At 35.5% G+C, this 26,543-nt stretch overlaps 1 protein-coding gene across 19 annotated transcripts in view; it reads right to left on the bottom strand.

The window, feature by feature from the left end:
* LOC5566523 (tyrosine-protein kinase receptor torso) overlaps window positions 1–26,543 on the bottom strand; it is a 429,787-nt gene that overhangs the window by 292,437 nt on the left and 110,807 nt on the right. For all 19 annotated transcript variants that reach the window (XM_021845429.1, XM_021845427.1, XM_021845431.1 and 16 more), the window contains 2 exons: window positions 21,306–21,330; window positions 21,030–21,229 (listed from right to left, as the gene is read on the bottom strand). In XM_021845429.1, the coding sequence (XP_021701121.1) occupies window positions 21,030–21,229; window positions 21,306–21,330 (225 nt within the window). The remainder of the gene's footprint in view (window positions 1–21,029; window positions 21,230–21,305; window positions 21,331–26,543) is intronic.

The raw sequence follows: 26,543 nt of genomic DNA, 5'->3' as shown, positions 1-26,543 counted from the left end.
AAAAGCTGAATTTTTGAAAATGGTCGTAATAAACTTTTTAAATATTTTTAAACTCGATATTATGAAAGTACGCAAAATTTACAACAAAAAAGGTATGCGGAAAAATCAGGCTAACTTTTACCGTTTTAAAGATACAGCGATTTTAATACAAAATTATGATATAATTTTCAATTTTCGGTCATTATAATATAACTTAGAAACGGTTTGTCCGATCAGTTTGGAGTTTACCGCAAAGTTTTAGGTTATTGTTGGGACTATCTGGAAAAAATGTACACTGTAAAAAAAAATGTTGTAATTTTTAATATATCGAAAATAAAGCTTAAAAATCAATTTTCTCAAAAATTGTATTTTTGATTTTTTTTTTTTACTTTTTTATATGTTAAAGTATACAAAAAAAGAAATCTTTTGCACAGTGGGTCAAGATGGAGAAATCATGGATAAAAAAGTTATGATTTTTTAAAAAAAGGTTGATTTTTCAATATGGTCTAAATAAACTTTTTGAATGCTTTTCGACCCGATTTTATGAAAGTACGCAAAATTTTCAACAAAAAAGGTATATGAGAAAATTTTGCTAATTGCTACCGAAACATTTGAAAAGTTTATTATGACCATTTTCAACAAATTCACCTTCTTTTTAAAATCAACTTTTGTCCATGATTTCTCCATCTTGACCCACTGTGCAAATGACTTCATTTTTTGCCTACTTCAACATATAAAAATTAAAAAAAATCAAAAATACGATTTTTGAGAAAATTGGTTTTTAAGCTTTATTTTCGATATATTAAAAATTACAACATATTTTTTTACAGTGTATATTTTTTTTCCAGATAGTCCCAATAATAACCTAAAACTTTGCGGAAGACACCAAACCGATCAGACAAATAGTATCTGAGTTTTAATTTTTTGAAAATTGTTAAGGCTTTTTTTTTTAGGCCCTTCCCAAAAGTAACGCTAGGGTAAAAATGGCGAACCGATGATGCAAATAGGCATTTTTGGGTATAAAGAAAGCATATGCCAAATTTCAGCCAAATCAAAAAATACAAAAGTAAACCGACATTCGAACTCAAATGGAACCGCTCCGCTATTTCTTGGTGCGTGTGTGTGTGCATCACAGAGTGGAAAATATGGACCATCCAGATTTTGAAAAGCTGGATAAAACAGAATAGTTAATCGAAGTAGATTAGAGCTACCCTTTATTGTTTGACATGTCAAATAAGGACTACAAATAATACAATTAAGGCGGGTCTAATAAACGATAAAATCTCGTCGAATGGTCGAAAATATATATATGAAAACGACGTTCGTCTCGGTGTATCTAGGGCATTAAAGTATGAAATTCGCCAAAAGTAGGTCTATCCAGGTTGATGTCTTGTACCCAGATTATTTTTCTTTTACTCCTGCAAACGTACAACAATTAAAAAATGCAAGTGAATCACATTTTGCGCCGCAATAGGGTCCTAAAGCCCTGTCCTAAATTAAATGCCAAACGCTTAAGTTTAGGCCAAAAACACATGTTTACTCAATTTTTTAATGTTTTTCGTTTGTTTAAGTCCAAACAACATTTTTTATGTTTTTATAAAATTTTGTCACACCCCTTGGCTTAAACTCAAATTTTGGGTGTATTTTGTTTTCCGTGTCCCTTCCGAAATGTCAGATAGGAACATCCCCAGTATTAAAACTAAAATCCCTGTGGTCTTTTTGTCAACTAAGCGAACGTCAAACATGATCAAAAGTGTCAAGGTTCATTTATGGATCAAATTTTTAAACTTAAGTTTTAAATATGATATAGTCGTTATTTGAGCAGGAAAATTGCTAAAGTTGTTGCAGTAACTGGTAGTTTCGTGTTATTAAATAAAATCAGGATTTCATTGAACATTTTAGAACCCTATTACCTCTTTTCCTCCTCCATAACGGCCAAGAGCAGAAGGGCCTCATCTTCATCAGGGGAAATTTCTCGATTACTGTTTCAAATCGACGTAAATTAATTAGGAAGAATCGCAACCTGTCTTCTAAAACTGTTTCAAAATGAATCACCTTTTGACATTTTTTCGACGTGTACATCGCTCAAATTTTGCATACAATCAGCTCGCGTTCACAAACTATGTAGTTTCTATTATTTCCCATAAAAATAATTATAACAAAATGATAAGCCGTTTCATTCAGTTACTTTCGACGTTTTTCTACCAGTGTTCCAGTGTTCTACCGGTATCGAGCGTAATAGACCGCTTATAAGGTGGAAGAACCCCTTGTGACCTCACCGGTAAAGATCCTCGGTTGAGTTTGCCTCCTGGAGAATTGGTAGAAACCCAGTAGTGCTAAAAGTGCTCACTCGAGAAGACAAGACCTAGTAGCAGCGCGTTGCATTGTGTTGCCTAGATCGAGGTCAGTAGTTCCAAGGATAGAAGCTTGGCCATATCTGCGGTGTCCATATTGTGATTTTGTGAAATCCCTTTCCACACCCACACCCCTTACTGGTTGAGGAAAAGTGAGTAGAGTGACGGTGTAGATAACGGCGGTGGTTAGGAGAGATCCCTCTTCCCAACGAAACAATCATCTCTCGGCTAGGGAAGCTAGGCGCCCCGAGCTGAATAAAGGTAAGTCGCATACTCTGTTTGCTAACGCTAACTTTCAAATTAAAGAATATTCTAAAACTTTCGAAATGTTTAACAGCGGATGGAGCACTACAACAGGATTGGATATGAATTATTTGATATAAGAACGTAACAACAGCATTTAGCAATAGTATGTAATAAGAGCATAAATTTAGGCGATTTTGAAACGTACATGCTCACGCTTAGTTTCATACAGGCGTATCTGCATTGGTCGATTTTCTTTACCGTGAAACGGGGTAATTTTGATAGTTTACTGACATCCTAACTATCGATTGCAGTTGATAGATTGCCAAAAGATTTATTCTGAATGGATATACAATTTTTCATATAGTTGAAAGACAGTTTTGGGGTAACTTTGATAGTGGAGTATGAATCGAACGAAATTGAATGAATTACGGAACATTTATAGGCGTTTAACGCTATATAGAAATTTCTGACTTAGATCGCAAAAATGGTCCCAGTTTGTACATATGGTATTCGCGAAGAGATTTGAGACCGAATTCATGTTCTACTATAACTAGGCTGTCAAGGATAAGTGACGCACTTATTATGACTTCATCAAATAGTGCTCGTAGAACAGATTGTTTGTAAGCGTTTCAAAAATGCTAATATCTTATAAATTTTTAATATTTGCATATCAATCCTCAAATGTACTTGATTCCAACGAAAATAGATTTGACATGAAGTGTCATACTAATAACCATATAGATTAAGAAAAGTGATTTAAAGTGCAAGTGATTAAGTGAATAAGTAGTGATAGTTCAAACAAATTTAACAATTTTGCAATGCCACAAACCAGCGAAGAAGTGCTCGCCCATCAGGAGCAAATGATGGCTAATGCCGAGAAAATCGTGAAAACGTTACAAACCCCTCAAGGGATTAACATTCTACAGCCATTTGACGGCAATCCCGTTAAACTACACTCGTTCTTACGCAGTGTAGACAACATTATGCCTTTTATCGATGCTTTGGAAGCCACACCATATCATAATGTGTGGGTCCAAGCGATAAGAAATAAAATTATCGGTGACGCCGATACCGTTCTTGAGGTATATGGCACACCGCTAGATTGGAAAATTATTAAGGCTAATTTAATTTCTCACTATAACGATAAGAGAGATGCTACAACTCTTACACGGGAGTTGTTTTTGGCACACCAAACCTCTTCTATCGAAGACTTTTACGGGAGAGTGCAACATCTACTCTCCTTACTCGTCAACCACGCAAATATTGCCATCGACGATCCTACTGTGAGAACCGACCGAATTAAAACACACAGCGAGAACGCTCTGCAAGTATTTTAAGCCGGCTTGAAAGAGCCGATAGGTGGAAATATTAGAGCCCGTAGACCAGAAACGTTGAAATCAGCGTTTGACACTTGCATAGAAGAACACAACTTTTTAAATAAATCAGGGTTTACAAATAATATGCCACCAAAACACACAAGAAACCCATTTTTACCTCCAGAAAACCCCAATCACGGGATTCCAAGAACATTTAATGGTAATCCTCTTCCTTTACCTCCACGGCAACAAAATTATTACGCTCCCAATCCATTCAGAAATCATACGTTCTTCAGGCCACATCCCCCACAAGGACAAAAACCTGTTCCTATGGAAGTAGATAAATCTATTAGAAGTGCGAACATAAATTACGCAAATAGACGACCAACCCGATTCCCACCGTTTAGACACCAACAACCGTTTCGACCTTTTGCAAACCCACCGATGGGGCCAAGACAGCCTTTTCCACCAATGCCACCTCGACCCTTTGGGAATCCAACCTTTCCCCATCAACCATTTCGACAAACTCAGGCTCCGAAATTTATTGTAGAAGAACTAACAAATCTTGAACATGATTATTCATATCATCCATATTTCCCTGAAGATTACTACTATGGCTATAACGGCTACGATTACAGTGACGATTATCCTGAATGCCACGAATCGCAAGAGGCTCAACCAAATACATCAAATGCCATATGCCAGAGTGAAGAGAACTCGACCGACGAAATAAATTTTTCGAGGGATTCCGAAAACCCACAAGACACATAGAGCCACACAATTTCATTCCATACGTTGAAGTTACAACAATTTTCGGAAAACTTAAGCTCCTCATCGACACAGGAGCGAACAAAAATTATTTAAACCCTCAACTAATAAAAGATAAAACTATAACTATTCATGAAACACCCTCTGTCGTGAAAAATGTTTCAGGTATGCATAAAATTAATCAATCCATATATTTCGCACCGTTTAAAGATAAACCACCAATCAAGTTCTTTCTCTTCAAATTCCATTCCTTTCTCGACGGATTGATAGGGTACGAATCGCTAACCCATCTACAAGCTAATATTATTACATCATCGAATTTACTACAATTCCCAGATGAAACGATCTCTATGAGAAGATTGTATCCGGAATCATTTTCAATTAAAATTAACGCTCATGAACAAAGGGTTATTGAGTTGCCAACAACCGCAGGAGACGGAGATTTTCTGGTAGAAAATAATTTTCCATTAACAGAAGATGTGATTGTCATTCCTGGTCTTTATAAAGCAAAGGATAATAAAGCAAATATCATCGCCTTGAATACCTCTAGCTCTCCAGTTCAAATAAACCCAAACAGACCTCTTTTTGCGGAGGTGAATAATTTCGAACAAAAATCTCAAATATTATCAGAGAATGGCAATAACAAGCACAAACTGAAAAAAAATCTTCGACTAGAACATTTGAACGAAGAAGAAAGGACAAAATTGTTAAAAATTATTGAAAAATACGGATGCATTTTCCACCAGGAAAAACAACCTTTATCATTTACGAATGCAATTAAACATAATATCAAAACGAAGGATGAAAATCCAGTTTACTCCAAGTCCTACAGGTACCCATTCTGCCATAAGGAAGAAGTACAGAGGCAAATTTTAGATATGCTGGAACAAGGAATTATTAGGCATTCCAATAGTCCATGGTCATCACCTGTCTGGGTGGTGCCGAAAAAAACTAGACGCGTCAGGAAAGCAAAAATGGAGGCTTGTCATCGACTACAGGAAGTTGAATGACAAGACTGTCGAAGATCGCTATCCAATACCTAATATATCGGATATATTAGATAAATTAGGTAGATGCATGTATTTTTCTACGTTGGATCTTGCATCAGGATTCCATCAGATAGAAGTTAATAGCCAAGACAATCCCAAAACTGCTTTCAGTGTCGAGCATGGACACTACGAGTTCGTGAGAATGCCTTTCGGATTGAGAAATGCTCCATCAACCTTTCAAAGGGTTATGGACAATATATTAAGAGAACACATTGGTGTCAGATGTTTGGTATACATGGATGACATCATAGTATTCTCGACAAGTTTGCAGGAACACATAGAAAACCTTGCAAAAATTTTCGAATGTTTGCACAGATACAATATGAAAGTGCAACTTGATAAATGTGAGTTTCTTAAGAAAGAAGTAGGTTTCTTAGGACACATTATTACCCCAGAAGGCGTCAAGCCGAACCCAGCAAAAATCGAAGCTGTGCGGAATTGGCCCCTTCCCAATACGGAAAAGGAGTTACGAGGATTCCTTGGTGTGATAGGATATTACAGGAAGTTTATTAAGGATTTTGCGAGAATCGCAAAACCCCTAACAAACTGTCTCAGGAAAGGGGAGAGTATTCATCACACAAAGGAGTTCATAGAAGCCTTCCACAAATTTAAAAATATTTTGACAAGCAGCAGTATCTTACAATACCCAGATTTCACACAACAATTTATTGTCACCACGGACGCATCGAATCATGCTGTCGGTGCCGTCCTGTCACAAGGAATTGTTGGTAGTGATAAACCTGTCGCATATGCATCCAGAACTCTAACAAAATCCGAAGAGAAATTACCAGCAATAGAAAAAGAACTACTCGCAATACACTGGGGTTGTAAGTACTTTAGGCCATTTGGTAGAAAATTTGTGTTATACACTGATCATAAACCCTTGACGTATGGCCTGCATCTAAAAAACCCTAACGACAAAGTTCTAAAGTGGATGGTAGACCTCCGTGAATTTGATTTTGAGGTTAAATATAAACCCGGCAAACAGAATGTAGTCGCCGATGGTTTATCTCGGATACCTCACGAAATCAACGTTAACGAAGGCGGACCCGAAACTGACAGCGACTATAGCTCATCAGACATATCTGTACATTCTGCAAACACAGACGATAGCGAATATATTCCCATGACATTGAAGCCTATTAACTACTTTTCAAATCAGATTATTCTTAAAATAGGAGAATTCGACGACGACCAAATAGAAGAAGTATTTCCAAAAGTTTTTAGATGAACCATTACTAGGATGCATTTCGGAATGGGACTAATAACACGCATTTTTAAAGATTACTGCAACCCGTCAAAAATTAATTGTCTATATTGTCCCGAAGAACTCATCATGAGTTTACAGACAGTATACAAGAACCATTTCGGACATAATAAAAGTCTTAAAGTTACCTTTTCACAAAAAATGCTACAAGATCTGAAATTACCAGAAGACCAAAATCTTATCATTCGCAAAACACATGAATCTTCACATAGAGGAATTTGGGAAAATCATAAGCAAATATCGCGGAAATATTTCTTCCCAAGAATGAAAGTTAAAATCCGACAATTTGTCAAACTATGCGCAATCTGCAACAAAAATAAATACGAAAGAAAACCATATAAAATTAAACTGGGAGAGACTCCCATACCGAAACGAACACTCGAAATCATCCATTAAGATATTTTTATTGCGCAACCCGATATGTTTCTATCAATTGTCGACAAACTATCTCGATTTGGAATCATTATTCCAATTAAATCTAGAACGATCCAAGATGTCCGTAAAGCTATACTAAAATTCTTTAGCACGCACGGTAAACCAGAGCTGATTGTCTCGGACAATGAGCCCGCTATAAAATCAATAGAAGTAAGAGGGCTTATGGAGGATCTTGGCGTCCAAATGTACTTTACGCCAGCAAACCATAGCGAGACAAATGGAATAGTCGAAAGATTTCATTCGACTCTTGCAGAAATCTTCAGGTGTATAAAAGATCGACACGAAGATCTTTCACAAAAAGAAAAATTTTTGATTACTTGTACACAATACAACGAAACTATACACTCGGCAACCAAGCTCAAACCGAGAGAAATCTTCTTTGGTATTAAGGATCAAGATGTCAGACCTCTTGATATCAATGAAATAATTGAAAAAAGAAATAAGCTCTACGAAGAAGTAACTCTCGAATTGAGTAAAACACAAAAAGCGAATTTAGATCAAAGAAATAAACATCTGGAAAATGCCCCAAAATTACAAGAAAACGATCAAATCTACCACAAAGTACAAGGAATCAAAAATAAAACCAACGAAAAGTATTCTGAGGTACATGTTAAAAATGATAATACAAAGACATTCATTGATGACATGAACCGCAGACTACATAAAATGAAAAGAAGAAGAATCCTTGATTAATACATTTCTCTATTTCAGGAAGCCATGGGATCAACTACACTTGTGATGATTGGGATTCTATGTGTAGTCAGTACACAAACGCATACAATTTACATACAGGACCTATCAACGAACCCAGGACTATTGACGATCACATCTGGACGTTGTTTCATTATCAAAGGACAAGATAGACTGTATCATGAGATCGACCTCGACCAATACCAAAAACTACTGAATAACGTTGACACAATCATACAAGGACTCAGACATTTTGATGCTTTTCATGATCTCACCGTTTTACTTTCCAACAAATATAACAGTATCTTGAAACTTTTCAATAATCTTTTGCCCCATAGTAGAAACAAACGAGGAGCATTTAATCTCCTAGGCTCAAGTATTAAATTAATAACTGGAAATCTAGATGATAATGATCTTTTGCAAATTAACCACGAAATCTCAAATTTGAAAGTAAAAGGCAACAGTCTAATAGAACAAAACAATCTTCAGATTAGAATAAATGAAAAAATAGAAAATCAAGTTAATAAACTGACAAAAACATTTAACGATCAACAAACTTTGATAACTAGAGAGCTGACTAAAATCAAACAGGGGCTAAATAATAGAACAGGAATCAATAACATATCTTTCCTCATCCAGACTTTCAAAACAACCTACCAGCTAGATCAGATAGAAAAAGAATTAGAATCAATTTTCGAAACAACACACTTAGCAAACCTCAATCGCATCTTGATGGAGCCCATACCCGTCGACAGACGAATCATCACACTGCCATTTGCAACCGCACTTGTTGGAAATAACAAGACATTTCTAGTCAAAGAGGAATGTCACTCTATTGGACCGAATACGATGTGCAGCATGGACAAATTATTAGACATCTCCAAGGACAGATGTTTTTCCAAACTACTCAGGGGCTTACCAGGTAATTGCTCATTCACCAAATACAACAGGGATAACGGAAACATCAAAAGGCTCACTGAAAACTACATTGTGATAAAAAACGTACCACAAGTCAAAATGACTAACACCTGCAACCTCTCCAACAGAACCTTGAAAGGTACCTTTTTGATCTATTTCGCAAACTGCTCAGTGACTCTTGACAATGTCACATACAGCAATACTGTTTATTACACCAAACCACAACAGACCATTATACCACTAGATGGAGTGAAAATAGATCAACACATTTTAGAGCCAAACATAACAATGGAGATGCTACAAGAATTACATCTCCACAACCGTAAACAGATTTCAAGCCTCGAGCTTAAGAACATAACCCACACCTACACTAGTGTAGGTTTCGCAATCCTCAGTATAATTTCAGTAATAGCCACCACCGTTCTCATCTACATCAATATACCAAAACGAGCAATTGGGTCCTAAAATGTTTAATGAATTCTTGTTTTTATTTAATAATACGAAAAAGCATGTTATTGCAACTACTTTAGCAAGTTTTCCAGCTCAAATAACGGCTATAACATTTTCAAACTTCAATTTTAAAAATGGTTTCGAATATGAACCTTGACACTTGTGATCTTGTTTGACATTCACTTTTTTGACAAAAATGCCACAGGGCATATAGTTTGAACACTGGGGTTGTTCCTATCTGACATTTAGGAAGGGACACGGAAAACAAAATATACCCAACATTTGAGTTTAAACCAAAAGGTGTGACAAAATCATAAAAAAATATTTTTTGTACTTAAACCAATGAAAATCAATTAAAAATTGAGTAAACATGTGTTTCTGCCCTAAACTTAAGCGTTTGGTACTAAAATTGAGACAGGGCTTTAGGACTCTATTGGAAGTTCAAGCCAACTCTATCCTACACCAAGAAACATAAATGCAAGGAAGGAGTACACCTTTACCAATTCGGGACGAATCGGTCTCGAAGGGGGAGTAGTTACGGAGGACATCAACCCACACAAATTCGCAACGGTCATCAAGTTCGATAATCAACCAAAGGTATCATCCGGTCACATCGCATAAGTCCACATCACCACCAAAGTCCAACCCCAGGCGGAGCCACGGCAAGTGCACCAAACGACGACGTAGCAAATCGACCTAGCAACAGACGGACCCCGTACGACGGAAGTATGCAGAGTATGCAAACTGGACTATAAACGTAGGTCAGCAGAGTAGGGCAAGTGTAGGTTTCATTATAGCATTAATTAGACAATAAATTCATTCTTTGTTCAATCGTGGAAGTGTTAAGTTTAATTCTTTTTTAAAAACTGATCTCCGATAGCCCAATACTTAACTCCCATATTGTGGGATATTCAGTGTTTGTACCAAAAATAGGCATGCGACGGCTCAATCATCATGATTTTGAATACCTGTGAGATACAACTCCCAGTTGAGGTGGGTAACACCTTAGCAGGCCTCAAAATACGTTCAAAACTCGTCACTTTAGTCGGTGGAAGTTGGCTCAGATGCATACCCTAGCATGGCCTCACTGCTTGCATAGAAACCATGGGATTACGACTACTTATCACGGGTACAGATAGCGGTTTGAAGGGGGGACCCTACAGCATGACAGGACATGAGATAACAACAACAACGCAGTGAATGTGGTGAAGCCGTTTGCAAAAGCGGTTTACTGAGATCACCTCCAACGATGAAACGAGTAAATACAGTAACTGCTGTAGCAACAACGACAGAAGACACAGTACCACAAAATCCAGGATGCAGCGGGTTGAACGTAGATCCACAAAAGCCGAAGGTAGTAGTGACGAAGTGCGTTGCAGAGGAATTACGTGGACAATAAGAACTACGTCCACCAGGAGATAAAGCTCATGATCGTACGGATCCGAAAGAACCTCTCATCGGCGGTGAAAGAGTACGATACGGCAGTATTGAGAGCCGAAACAGCGGAGTACGCATTGGGGACGGCAAAAGCTGCTCTCGCTGTTACATCGGATAACCGGACCAAAGAGAGATCAGTGGGGGTGAAAAACACATCAGTTTCCATGACTCCAAAAAGAAGCAGAACCTCGCCTGGAGATGGGAGACCAAGATTATTTAAGAAGCAGATACGAGAGGATACTAGGGACGCCGCTCCAAGAGAGATGCGCAGTACGAACGCCATTCCACGGGAGAATGAGTGGAGAAAAGTCATTGGCAGAAGGGAGAAAGACCAGGAAAAGCGGACGGAGGTACAAATAATGGAGCAGAAGAAGAAAAGCCTCCAGTTCGGCAGATGTCGTTGAAGAGGGACGCCGCATTCGTTAAGGTTAACGATGCTACGACGTATGCAGCTCTTCTCAAAAGCGTCAGAGATGTTAAGGGATCTGGGAAAAAACACGATCGAAGCAAGACTTACCCAAAAAGGTGAGATGCCTTTTGAGTTGAAGGAGAATCCTTCAATTGACAGTTTGGCTATTCAGGAGTGCATGGCCCAATCGCTGGATGATAAGGCAGAAGTGAAAGCTTTATGCCCGGAGATAGTACTTGTGTGCAAGGATCTGGATGAATTACATCAGAAGAAGAGCTAAGAGGTGCACTTAAGTCACAGTGTAACTTAGGCGACGTGCAAATGGCGATCCGATTGAAGAAGGTGTATGGAGGCACACAGAATGCGATGATTCGTCTGCCGGTGATCGCTGCGAGCAAGGTATTGGAGGTAGGCAAAGTGTCGATTGAACAAACAAGCAGAAAAATGTTTCAAGTGCTTAGGCTTTGGACACCAGAAAGGCACTTGCAACGGACCGAACAGATTCAGAATGTGTTGGAATTGTGGGGGAACGGGCCATCTATGCACTACAGAAGATGGAAATGACCATCAAACGGGTGGCTTCAAATGTCCTGTCTACAAGAGGTAGGCGTATTAACCCATGAACTGATTAAGGTTTTGATCCTCCAAAAAGCACAATGTGGCTTTCGGTAATAGTTTTAGAAGTTTGGTTTACGGTTTATCGACTTGAAAAGTCACCTAGAAACTCACACCAAATTTGCTATGGAAACAAATACCTCGCTTGTTCAAATCAAGAGTGTCGCAATATACCCCAAATGAGCAAATGGCGAAATGAGAACTGTCGGTAGTTCTCATATCAGATGCTAGAGTGGTGAAAAGAAAGCCGGTCGTTTACTTTGAAATCAGAGCCGGCCTTTTAATTACACATGTTTAGGAAACAACCCAAACAAAAATGGTCGAACTTATTGTGCTGTCAGTGTCACTGGTTGCTTGATTTATGTGGAAAGCGCTCTGTCGCCTACATTCCACAGAATATTTACCGGTGACAAGTGAATTCAATTAGTTTGAGCCGAAAAAAAAAATTCGAAATAAAGGAAAACAATATTTTTTATGTGTTTATTTGATAGTACAGAAAATGCATTGGAAGAGTACTTAAGTAAAATTTTTCTAGGTTGCATCAATTTCGAGACATACTCATACTTATATAAAATTTTCAAATAAAAAAAGAAAAATAGGCCCTTTTCAAACATATTTCGTGTTTCTCCATTCCGGAAAATTTTATTTTGATTTCAACAACACAAACCAAGTCAACTCTAGTACACAACACTGAAGACGGCTTTACAGTTGAGGTTGAAATACGCGTATCTGTCGAAGGATACAATAGTAGAATTAAAAGGAACAGTACTACTCATCTTTTTGTATATTTACAGGCATTCTACTAAACACTGGGTTTTCATCACTTTTGCCTGTGTAAGTAAGTATGATGAACAAACACGTTTTTCCCATACCCATACATTTGGACATGGTAAATGAATAAAAGAAAAACGATGCTTTTTTTTTAAACGTACTTCATGGGTACAAAAATAATGCGCTATGTTGTCAAGTTTTATCACTGTAGCCATCATTGAAAAAAATGCGGTACAAAAACTTCGTGGTGTGAAGTACACTGAGGCAAAAATACTAAAATTTTCCATAAATCAAGACTTATGAACCAGTCAAATTATGGTTTCATTGCACGCTTAAACATTTCGAAAATGGGATCATAAGTTTCATAAGTGAGAGCTTTGAATTCTTTAACAACAATCACTTGAAATATTTATCATAGCAATCGCTAGAAGAACTACTCCGCTTTCGATGTTGGCTACAAGTTAATCGAAAACAGATCACATGTTATTAAAACATGTCAATTTTTGTGCACGCCTGAAATAAAAGGCGAACATTATTAACGATTGATAATACGATTTGAGTTAATACCATTGCGTTTAATAGCGAATTTCATTGATTGACTTATGAAATTCATTACTGAAATTCTTCACCAAAATCATAAGTAAAACTTACGAATTTCAACAATAATCGTTGTGGCGCCAAATCATAATTATTCCTTAAGAAATTATTAAGTTTTTTTGCCTCAGTGTACCTATGTAGTATATAAGGTAAGTCTGAAACCGTGAGAGCATTAGTGTTGTATCAACAGTGATTGTAGGTGACGTTTATTTGCCTGTGAAATTGACGTGCTACGAAAAAAGATACAGCATTATATTTTGGATAAAGGAGGCGTTTTTACTGGGGGTCTGTAGCCTTGAGGTTACGCTTTCGCTTCATGGGTTCGATTCCCAGCCCCTCCACAAAAAACCCGTCCAGCCACCAGAAGACGCCTCGCTTTGGGGAGCACATCCATCTTCCGTCAGTATGACTGAGACAAACTGACCCTCTTCGCAGGCAGCTAACAGCAGAGCTCTCTCCTACCTGCTCGGTGTAAGAGAGTAGGAGAGAGTGAAAGTAAGATGTAAATATAGATAAGTTGAAAATAGATCTGTATCGGTAAAGAAGAAGCTACAGATCAACTGATTCCGGCACAGTGGCCACGAGCACAGAGTGCCTTAAAAAAAAAGCTTAAGATTTGTAATTCTTGTCGTTTAAAACTGTCTAATTATACTCAACTATCTAGTAGAGATGACTCATCGAGCAGTGATGAACATGTAACTTCTGATACTGAAATGAATGTTCCAAGTCAGGAGTCTTTGGTAACTGTAAATATTACCGTCAATGACCTCGGTCAATACGACTGATTCTGAAATAGGTCAGCACAAGCTAAACAGTCATTAGAAGGAACAAGTAAAACTCGTACATCTTTCGGGCTAAGTAATGTAGCAAAAGAAATTGTAGTAAACTTTTACGAAGATGATGAAACTAGCCGAGTGATGCCTGGCCAACGTGATTATGTTTCTGTAATGAGAGACGGAAAGCGGTTGGCAATTCAAAAAAGGTTAATGGTGACTACATTAAGAGAGTCGTTTAATCGATTTACTGAATTACATAGGATTTTCATCTTTTGCAAAATTGAGACCGAAGAATTGTAAATTGTTAACTAGCTCTGGAACACATAATGTGTGCGTATGTACTATTCACGAAAATGTTAATTTGATAATCCATAGTTTAAAGAAATATAATTTACTGCATGATTAAATTTTTTTACTGATAGTTTATTATGTGAAAACAAAAACAGTGGATTGCACCTTACGTTGTTGTGAAAAATGTTCAGATTCTACTACCTTTGAACGAAGCTTGTTATCAGAAATCGAAGAGAATCGCATTGACGAATTACAATTTGAACAGTGGGTCACAACCGACAGGTGTGATATTAAAACTTGTTTAAAGCAGCCTGATGAATTTGTATCATATTTTACTCGTAAATTGGAGAAACTATTACCTCATGATTTCATCAAAAAAGAGCAAGCTACATTTTTAAATAACACAAAAAGCCATTTGATAGAAGGTGAATTTGTGGTAATTTGTAATTTTTCGGAAAACTTCACATTTATTCTTCAAGAAGAAGTTCAAAGCCATCATTGGAATGCTCAGCAAGCTACTTTGCATCCGTTTAAAAAATATTATCGTCGAGATGGCAAAGTCAATCATTTAAGTTTTGTTGTAATTTCAGAAGATTTGCGCCACGATATCAACTTATTAATATTCAAAATGATAGATTTTTTGCGATTGGATCACAAATTAACTGTCAAAAAGATATATTTTATGTCTGACGGAGCTGCATCACAGTATAAAAATAGGAAGAACTTTTCAACTTTTTGGCAATTCAAAATCAAATATGATATAGAAGTTGAATGGCATTTTTTTGCAACATCACATGGAAAAGGGCCATGCGATGCCATAGGAGGGACACTAAAACGTATGGCTACTAGAGCCAGTCTTGCCAAAGAACATGAAAATCCGATAAAAAATGCTAAGAAACTATATGATTGGGCTCAAAATCGGCAAGAAGAGCAGCTTACACAAATCTTCTTTTGTTATTCAACTACTGAGGAATATGATATCATTGCACAAGAACTTAACCAACTATTTCCAAGTGCAAAAACAGTTCAAGGCACTCAGAAATATCACTCGTTTATCCCTATCTCTGAAACACAAATTGAAGTTAGACAATTTTCGAGCTGTGACGATAACAAGAAAGTAGTTGATATAATTAAGAAATAAAATTGCAGTATATATATACAGTGTCTTACCGATTTTGGCAACAAGGCTTGATTTTTATGTTGCCAAAATGGGGATGTTGCCAAATTCGGGAATTTTGAAAAGCTTATATTTTCATCATTCTAATCTCTAAAAGTATCAGAAAATGCATGGTAATTACTACGAATGATGTGAAAAATGTCTGGGATCCTTATTCAGTTCAGCTTTTGATTCAAAATCAGAAACATCATGTACTGATTATATGCACCATCTGAGAAGCACGCTTGTTGTACACAGTACAAGCGTGGCATTACTTTCAGTGGCCATTTGCAACTGTTCTAGAGCACAAATCTCGCATAACTTATGATCTCGCCCTAACAGCCATTGGTAACCATGTGTGCAGCCTGTTGTTGCTGAGCATTTTAATGGATTTATACGTTATTCAACACCTCTATGATGAAGAGAGGATCATTCTCTACCTGTCAGTGGTGTTGGTTTAGATGCTTATTCATTCATTTGCTCAGAAACAACAAGCTACACACGTGGTCACCAATGGCTTTTAGGGCGTTATCTCAGATTATGCGAGAAATGTGCAGCTTTAAAGCCAGACCATATGGAAGGTAGTCAATTATGAATACAAGTTCGGTTGCGGATCCTTTCGGGTGGGTTTGTTTTAGGGATTTCTTGAACATAGAACGCATTTTTGGTGACCAAACTTCTTAATAGTGAACAAGGTTCTTAGTGAGAAAAAGTAGAAGTTCTTCTAAATTACTTCTTACTATTACTATCAATTTTATCACGGTTGAAATGTAATGCCAGTTTTTTTTTCGAGACTGGCACCGCCATGCACCCAGAAATAGAGTTAATGACGAGTTCTTTCCAAGCATTATGCTCATTTGTTGAGATTCGGGAAAAATCAAGCTGAGGGTTGCAAAATTAATGATTAGAGGAGTGGTTAGAGTCCGCAGCTACAAAGCAAAGCCATGCTGAAGACGTGGGTTCGATTCCCGGTCGGTCCAGAATCCTTTCGTAAGGGAAATTTTCTTGACTTCCCTGGGCAATAGAGTATCATCGTACTTGCCACACGATATATTCAAGCGAAAATGGCAACTTTTGGCCTAGAAATTTGTCAGTTAATAACTGTTGAAGTGCTAATTGAAACTAAGCTGAGAAGCAGCCTCTGTTTTAGTGAGGACGTAATGCCAAGAAGAAGAAGGATCGAAAGATATTTCTTGAAAAAAAAAATCACGTTAAAGAAGAAATGTGTGGCAAATTGAAGCAACGCGAGGAGTCATATTCAAACTGAAAATTATTGAAAGTTTTGCTGCAGAAATTTCAAATTTCATTCATTCCATTGCGTTTTATTTTTCAAGAGAATACCTTTAGATTTTTTTTCATTAAGAAACTGCTTGCAAAATCTCTTTGGCACATATGAATTTACTCAAGGATTTCACCTACTGGTAGAAATACAATCGCTACATATATCCCTAATGTTTCCATTTGATTTCTGTAAGATTCTGTAACATCTGTGAAAATTAAAACGGAGTGCAAAAAAAGTAGCTTAAATGCAGATTCATGGGAAAAAAGTTGTAGTCGTCATTACGGCTAAGTACCCCGTCATTCGTTTTGGCAACAATGATGACTTTTCAGATTGCACTTTCAAAGTGATAAAACTCAGTCCTGATAGTTTATATTGACTTGAAAAAGGATCACTGTACGCGCTTACATGCATAAAGTAAGCTGATACTTTTTCAGCTGTTAGTGCAAAACCAACTGATTTTCTTTGATTCGAAATCGTGATATGAATTAGCAACAATCATCAACGACGCGTACAAATTTCAATGATGGCCTACTTCGCCTTAATTATTTCTTCTTTTCAATTGTTGAGGTGTCTAAAGTGTGCAGCCAAATATTCTTCTATGCCACTCTTCAATTATCGCAAGGATGTGTTCAGCAAAACTTTTGACTGTTGAAAAAGCGTCAATATGGTCTAGATTGCTGGAGATGAATTCCAAATGTCTGTATTTGTTGAATACGACAGGAAGAAGAATCATATAAATGTTAACAATATCCAACGAATTTTGATCATGAGCTCTTTTTTTACTCACTCTTAGAATCCCTCTACAAAAATTTTTCAATGACTAGTTCGAACCCCATTTTCAACAATTTGCCCAAATTGTAATCTAGTGTTATGAACAACTGTTACTTAAATGCCTACAGAAATACCCAAATTAAATCACTCGTCAATTATTCAATAAAATCTTTAACGGATTAACTAACACTGCGGAACACGTTTTTGTCTCCAGCACTAAAATACCGCTATTCACTAAATTAAGGATTGCAGAAACCATTGTCGTTTTCAGAAATATCATAGCACGTCTAGTTTTTGAGATATTGGCTGTTTAAAATGCAAAAAATGACTATTTCAGCCAACTTGCATGCAAGTTTGCCAACTTGTAAGGTAATATATTGGTTTAATTTGCCACAGAATTCAAACTTTATGTGTATAACAATACTTATCATTAAAGTTACTTTTGTTGCGGAAAAAATATTTTTTGATGGTTTAGAGAATTGTTGTATTTTGCCACATAGAAGAAACTAAGATTTTTGTATGGAGACTGCAAGCATGTTGAAAAAATTGGTTTAATCGAAATTTAATCGCGCAATTTCAATCAAATTATATCTGAAATGAAAGTTTAAGTTCTATTTTGCATGTTTGGTGGATTAGATTACAAAAAAGTTTGATAAATTGTACTTTAAATTTCATGCAAACATCAATAAAACCAGTGTTTTATACAACTTTGCGACCTGTAGCTAAAAATTGTGACGAGCTGGAACATTTCTGAGAATGACACTATATTCAGCAACCCCAAATCTACTAGAGACACATAATTTGATACTTGAGACACGCAAAAATGTCATTTTTGTTACACTGTGTAATCAATGATCACGAGATAATTTGAAAACATTTTCCGGATCTTCAAACCGCCACACATAATCCGATTGATACGTTGAAAAAATTAGAAGCACAATAATAACAAAACATTAGTGATCAACACCAAGATTTGTCAGCATTTTTGCACCTCAAGACGCAAGATTCTATCACTGCCTAGTGGTTTGAAGTGAAAAAAGGCTGACAAACACTTATATCTTGCCACCTTTATTCACAGAAGAGAGTGTCGAAAAAGAGAAATCGATCATGCGACCTATGCCCTTATTCTAGCACACGCTTGACTTTCTTTTACTGTTGATTACCATCCTATTCGGTTCTATTCCGTTGGACCGAAAAGGTCGTTAGGCCGAAAGGGTCTTTAGGCCGAAAATGACCGATAGTTCTAATGAACCTAGAAGCCCACAATAACCGCTGCGAAATACAACTAGAAAGAAAAGCCTTCGATTAAAAGAAGGAAAAAACACTGATGAATGTGTTAGTCGTTTGAAATAGTAGTAAATAATCAAATGTTATTTCGGCCTAACAGCATTCGGCCTAACAACCTGCACCCTTCTTTTCCACAAAATTATTATGCCTTTTAAACAATGTAGCAATTATTCATACAGCTTGAATGAGAATGCTTGTATACATTAAACAATAACTTTTTAATATGCGCGTTTTACTTATAAGTACGTTCAACATTAGTTTTCTTAGCTCGCAATGGTCCCCAACATTTTCATTTTGACTTATTTTCATTTTGTTTTAACTCACAATATTAGGTTTCAGTACTTAATAATCAATTGAAAATATGTTTCAATGTGTTGCCAAAATCGGGAAGAAAATGTTGCCAAAAACGGGTGTTGCCAAAATCGGAGGTAGACAAAAGCGGGTGTTGCCAAAATCGGGAAGGTACTGTATATACAAAAAAAAACAAAAAAACAAAAAAAAACAAACTCCTTCTCCATGGTTGTACGATCTTGCCGCGATGAGAGGGCTTTACCCATTAGCCGGGCTTAGCCCTGAGGACCAAAGATACACCGTTGTGATAGAATCACATTTTTAAAGCCACGTTTAGATTTACCGTGTATATCTCGGAAGTGATGCATCTCAGCTAAATTTTACTTGAGTATTTTCGATAGAAATTTTTCATATTTAAAAATCTACAGTTATTTTTCTGTACTCAAAAAAAACGCACCAAAAATATCATTTTACATAAATTTGTTTTATTAATTTTTTTAAATAATTTATTTTTTATCCAAAAATTTTCCGTTTTGAGGCATTACAAACAATATGCTGCAAAACATATCCAAAAATTAAAAACATCAATTTTGCGGTTTTTAAGAACAATGAACTTCAAATTTTCATTTGAAAATTTCGTTTATATTTTTTTACCGAGCACACTTTTTTAAATACTTTGGTATATAGGTTTTGATCAAGCAATAAACAATTCAGCTACGATTCACTCAATCAAAATAAAATATTTCTGGAATGGAGAAACACGAAATATTTTTGAAAAGGGCCTATTTTACTTTTTTTATTTGAAAATTTTATATAAAAATGAGTATATCTCGAAATTGATGCAACCTAGAAAAAAATTACTTAAGAACTTATCGATTGCAATTTTTTTGTACTTTCAAATAATCACATCAAAAATTATTGTTTTCCTCTATTTCGATTTTTTTTTTCAAAATCTGTAATTTTTTTTTTAAATTATAACTTTTTTGTCCATAATTCTTTTATTATGAAACATTGTGCAATAAATCACATAAGTTGTCCCCTAAAACATATCCAAAAATAAAAAAAATCAAAACTGCGTTTCAGGAGGAAATCGATTTTAAAATTTTGTTTTTGAAATAAAAATAATCTGTAACTTTTTTTTTATCGTGCATATTTTTCTCCATATAGTCCTAAGCAATACCTACAACTTTGTAGAAGATCTCAAATCGATCGGACAAACCGTTTTCGAGTTATAGTTTTTTTTAAAGATTTGCTATGCATTTTCCGATACGCCCTTCTCAAAAATAAGGCGAGGTTCAAAATGGCGGTCTGAAGGTGCAAAATGGCATTTTTGGTCAAAAAGAATCTGTATGCAATTTTTTTAGGCGATTCAAAAAATACAAAAATTAAATTTAAAAAAAAATATTCGTCATGTTTGGTGGAATTGCTCAAAAATAACATTGCGCATGATCATGACTATTGTATTACTATTATTACTTCTATGAGCTATGTGCTGTTAACTGCATCGGAATTTATCCCAAATTCACCCCGCATGTTTGCACAAGGTTGCGGGCATCATTTGCTACAGAAACGATTCCCAACAAAATACAATGTTGATATTGATTGATGGATTACATTTCTAAGCCGAAACCCGTTTCGTCAGTAACGAGTATTCCTCGTTGTTATACAGATCCAAAGTGAAACACTTGCGGATTTGATTCCTGAACAATCTAAAAGTTTTGACTTTACTATCTGTTTGATATGAAAATTGTTTAACAAAACTTATGGTGACTGCTTTTGCCCCCGTTTCACTGAAGCTTTAAGAATCAACCTCGCTGTTTTATAAGCCAGCAAAAAATGTTGCGATTGAAAGCCAATCACCATCAGTAACTCACCGATTCAATGTGAATAGGAGCGCACGTCAGGTCTTGCTGATTCTCGAAGAATGTGGGCTGAAGCATACAGGTATTCGTGGGAACGTGCCAAACTTTGACATCGTACAGATTGTATCCCTCGATGCGCCCAGGTTCCCAGGAAATGTTAAGCTGCAGTTCGTTTGTAAGGTCGTTTGCTCGGATTGTGCTGATGTTCAATTCTGAAAGAAATGGATGGAAGAAGACGCTGATTGGAATTGGGTTTAACGGGCATCGGCTTTGCTTCCGCTCATTTACCTCCGAGGATCCTGGTAGGCAACCCCTGAAAAAGAAGGAATGAAAGTGCTGATGAATTATTTTGCGTTAGTGTATTATGTGGACTAAGGTGACCCGAAAATGCAACTTTGTGATAAAGCCAAGTTTAAAAAGTACAAGATATTTTTCCTGTATTCTTTGTATCACACATCAAAAGCTATGAAAGCTTGCTTAAAAAATTAAAAGGTTTATAACTTTACTACCATGCCCACACAGTTACGGATCACCCACAGTAACGGATCACTTTGGCGTTCAACATCCGTTTACTCGCTCAAAACATAAACGTTGACGTAAAAAATATTTTTTCCATGTTATACTATTTGTCTTCTACCATTTGTGACGTTAAGCACAAAATTCAATTGCTTAATAACGGTGTATTTGACAAATGTTTAGTTGGTACCACACAGCTATCATTATATGGTCGTTTTCTGTAAGAAGTGCCGTCAGCATTCATAAGCTCCCACAAGTGGTAAAATTCATATGTTATAGCACTAAACATGCTCGTTCGCTTCGATTTAGTATGAATTCATCTTTGGAAAACATTTTTCTTGATTGTTGATTCTAAATACCAAATATTAGCACTTCTAACTAGTGATCCATAATATGGACCAGGAAATGATTGTTTACCACGGTTATGGATCATTTCCAAAAAATGTAGATTTCTGCCATTTTAAGCATTGGATTCGACATTTTTTAGACAATAGCACTAAGGATAAAACTAATACAACATCAAGGTTGGTAAATTTCATTGTTTAGCAGACAAAAATGGGTGGAAAACTTGGTGTGGAGTGAAAACAGTCCATGCCTCAGTTACTACAATGCAGTATATCACAAAAAGGGCATTTTACCCTTGTTTCCAGCTCTAACACTGTTATTTTTTGTAATAATATGTGACACATTGTTAACTTTCGCCAAATCATGCAATGCAGATGCATTGATTTGAAAATCTCTTGACAGGTTTCATAACTATACGATATCTATGATTTTGAGCTTGTACAGAAACAAAATGTAGTCAAATTGTGCTAAAACATCCTATTAACAGCCAATAAACACCGGTCCAAACAAATATGAATAAATGACCACGAGGGGGAAATACTCAGAGATTCTTTAAAGAGTTTATTTTCATCCATTGTGAATAAATGAAATAATTCTTAAGGCAATTCCTCCAACGATCCTTTCTGTAATATCTCCGATTGACCATGGATTTTTTTTTAGGAAATCCCTCAAAATATATTTAAAACAAGAGCTTTCTATTCCAAACTTATCATTTTTGTAAATAAAACATTATCAAAGTTACCCTATATAGCAGTACCGTAAAATGGGGTGTTAAGGGATGAAAAAAATTTGTACCTTAATTTCGAGCAATTTCTAGTATGTAATTGATTGAACAAAATACAGTCATATCATTCTCCCGGCGTGTATATCAAAAGCCAATTACAATGAAGATGATCCTATGGCAGATTTCTGAGATAATCATAAAAATGTGTGATTTTTGACAAATATGCAAAATGAGGTGTTAAGGAATTTGAGGTTTATAAATAAAACTATATTTTGCCAACAGCAAAAACAAATATTTTGGTCAATATCGTTGATGTGATCATTCTAAAGATGATATTACTTCAAAATAATTTAAGTTGGAACTGCTGAAAACGTTAACCGTTTTATATTCCCTGCAAAATCTCTCATATATATATATTGATTCTATTTTCAAGCAAGCTATGAGTGCATCGCACAATTGTCTTAAAATATTTTTTTGCAATTTCTCATCGTAGTGGGCTGTCACTCTAATCTGGCATGAAACGGCCTACTTTCATGCATTGCATTAAGGAGTGTAGTAATAGTCATTACGCAACTGACACTAATGCTGTAATGATTCATTACGCAACGCTTTCTCATTACGTAACTGTTTGAGTTGCGTAATAAATCATAACACAACAAATTGTAAAATAATGATGAATGCATTCCGATATGGTTTCTGGTACTCTTAAGTGGTGTTCTACGAAACTGCAAAAAATGTAGTAGGGGAACTTACGTATTGTCGGCAGCCTAAGCAGCTGAACTTTTAAGAAATTGCCCTACGCAACAATAGAACACAACAATTAGCAGGAGACACCTAAACTAAACTTGAGCACTCTTCATCTATTAGTCATTATACACAAAACACTATTTTATTTTCTTAATCTTCTATTTTTTCTCACCAAAGTCACGAGGCACTTGTTCTTTTATCGGCAATGCAATTTCTATTGTCGGCAATAAAAATGTTCACTTCGGCAATCCAAAACTGCGCAAAAACTAGTTAATGTATTGATAACATTTCGTATTTGTTGACAAATCCTGAAATTAAACGTCACTTATTATTTTCGCCTCGTTGAAAGGGCCAATGCAGAAAAATACAGACTACACTGAGAACAAAATTACAGTCATAAATAAAATAGTAGAGAGTCAAATTGAATACACAACGCCACTAAATTTATGCAGACTAAGGCGCCGTCCACAAATTACGTAACGCTCTGAGGAAGGGGGAGTAGGCTCAAACATATTTATTTTTTTCATGCAAAGATCGTTGCGGAGGGGGAATAGTCGAAAATTGTACATTTTAACGTTATGTCTTAAATAGACGATGCCTAATGTCGTTTTCATTTAAATAATAAATAAATAAATATTTTATCGACCATTTTTTGTATTCAATCTCACTATGGCAGCATTTTGGCTGTAAAAAATGCCATGCCATGGTTATAAACTTGCAGCAAGTGCGAATCCAACCTAGAAGTTGCAGCGTGACGTCATGGTTAATTGATTCATAATATTGTGCTCTGCAAGAAAAATCCACGGAACACGATTATCGGATAACTTGAATGTCAGAGTTGCGTTTGAATGGGTTACATGCAGACTCTCACACAACTGTTTATTATGGTGCGCCTTATTTTTCAAAAGCTCTAAAAACCAAAAACTCTTGTACTTTTATAAATTCGAATCATATTCGAAGAGAAACCTCAAAGTTTGAGCTAAAAATATTAAGATTTAGAGGGGGCACAAGCGTCTTGAAGGTAAATTTTCAAATTATAAAAAATGGCCTTCAGTGAAGTCACCATTACCGAAGTTATGGTAACTAACCAATTTATAAATTTTCAGCACCATTATCTTAAAAATTAAATTTATGAAAACATTGTAGAATATCAAATTTGTGTAAAATCAAAACTAGTTTCAATTAAAAGTAGTTTACTCCGAATGTTTCCTCATTTTACAAAAAATATCTTTGTTTGACCATAATTTCATGAATACTGAACCGATTCCAAATCATGCAAATTTGCATTAAGCTTACATAATATTTTTAAACTTTTCATACACCACATATAACTAACAAAATGTTTTGACCAAGTTATTCATCAAAAACTGCACAAAAGCATGATTTTTTAACGAAAAACGTCGTTTTTTTTTAAATTTGGCAGCTAAACAATATTTTTAAAGCTGAAACTGGCTTACCTCATTTGTTAAACCTTTGAAAAAGACTTTAAATAATTTTGAAACAATAATATATTTGCTCATGTTAAAAAATATATGCACTATTCATCTCGTAATGAAAACAAAATGCTTTATAAACAGAAGTTTTATAGGAAAAATGGCAAAGAAACTTAAATAATCCAAAGAAATTCTATTTTTTCTTTAAAAAAACATGTTTTTGGGTAGTTTTTGTTACTAAACTAAGCCAAAACCATTTTTTAGAAAAAATTGTTGAATGAACAATATGGGAACAACTATTTTTTGCTTCAAGAACATGTACATACAAATATTTGAAATCGGTTGAGTATTCATGAAGTTATGGTCAAACAAATATGAATTTTTCAGTTAAATGAAATTTTCGAGAAAACTACTTTTAACAAAGACTTTTTGATTTAAGACAAATTTGATGTTCTACAAAGTTTTCATAAATTTAATATTGAAAATAATGATGCTAAAAGTTTCAAAATTGGTTAGAAATAACCAAAGTTATGGTGACTTCACTGTAGGCTATTTTTTATAACTTGAAAATGCACTTAAGACGCTTGCGCCATCCTAAATCTTAATATTGTTTGCTTAAACTTTGAGGATTCTCTTCTAATATGATTTGAATTCATAAAAGCACACGAATTTTTGGTTTTCAGAACTTTTGAAAAATAAGCCGCACCCTAGTGTCTATGCGCTAAAAGGTAACGCAAAATTGAAAATGCTACAGGCTTTTTTTACATTTTTTACGTTCATATTATTCTCAGTGTATGAGAAAGTCAGAATAGGCCCTTTGCAAATCAATCCACTTATGATTTGACACAAATACATCATCCTCTGATTGCATGTAGAACAACAGGAGTGTTGCCAAAATAGTTACCCTATTGTAAGACGTATATTTTATATGTTTCTCAGTATATTGAAGTTTATGCGCTACAATCTTCAGATAAAGAAAGTATTGAAAGGCTTAATTATTATCAATACATGCTTTGTTGCCTAATTCCAATGAATTAATTAGTTGTGTTCGATTCTTTAAATTAATTTGAATTGTGAATAAAAAATACGCTGCAATTGAATATGGTTTTCTGGCAACCTATTTCCGTAATAAAAAGTGATTGCCGAGGAAAGCAAAGTGCATTAATTTTAATTTGTGATTTGAAGCATAAAAATTAAGTATTTTCGAGTGATTTATAGACAAATCAAAAGTTTAATAGTGCATGAGTGATCGGTGCGTAGCTTTTGTGACAAATATGGAATTGGAGCGGAGAATTGGACCTTTCAAAGTGGTGAGTTTTTCTTAAGCTATTCTTGTGTTGTTTTATTCGGCAGCTCACGAATGACGATAATTTCGTAAGCATTTATTTCATTCAATGATAAAACCCATGTTACGTAGATATCGTCGTAATTATTCAATTCGGCAAGCCTCGTTGGATAAGTTTACGACTCGTGCTGTAAAAATCATTCTGCAACTTGTTACGTAAACTAATATTATACTTATATGCAGTATTCGTATCCTAGAATAGTGCAGAGCAATCTTGTCATGACTTGTCACAAGAAGGATAATTTCAATAAGCTTTCAGTTTGAATAGAGTAAGTGTCCAATTTGCCTTTTAAATAAAGCACCACACCAAATAACGGATTTGTATGTAACACCCAGTAGCATGATCTGAAAAAAAATCCTAACAAAAAGTATCCAATATAAAGCGGAAATCGCACACACTATACTACAATGTACTC

Source organism: Aedes aegypti, chromosome 2 (assembly GCF_002204515.2).
Source record: "Aedes aegypti strain LVP_AGWG chromosome 2, AaegL5.0 Primary Assembly, whole genome shotgun sequence".
Lineage (NCBI taxonomy): Eukaryota > Metazoa > Arthropoda > Insecta > Diptera > Culicidae > Aedes > Aedes aegypti.
Note: the sequence above shows the minus strand (reverse complement) of the source record. Positions and strands in the feature narration are given on the sequence as shown.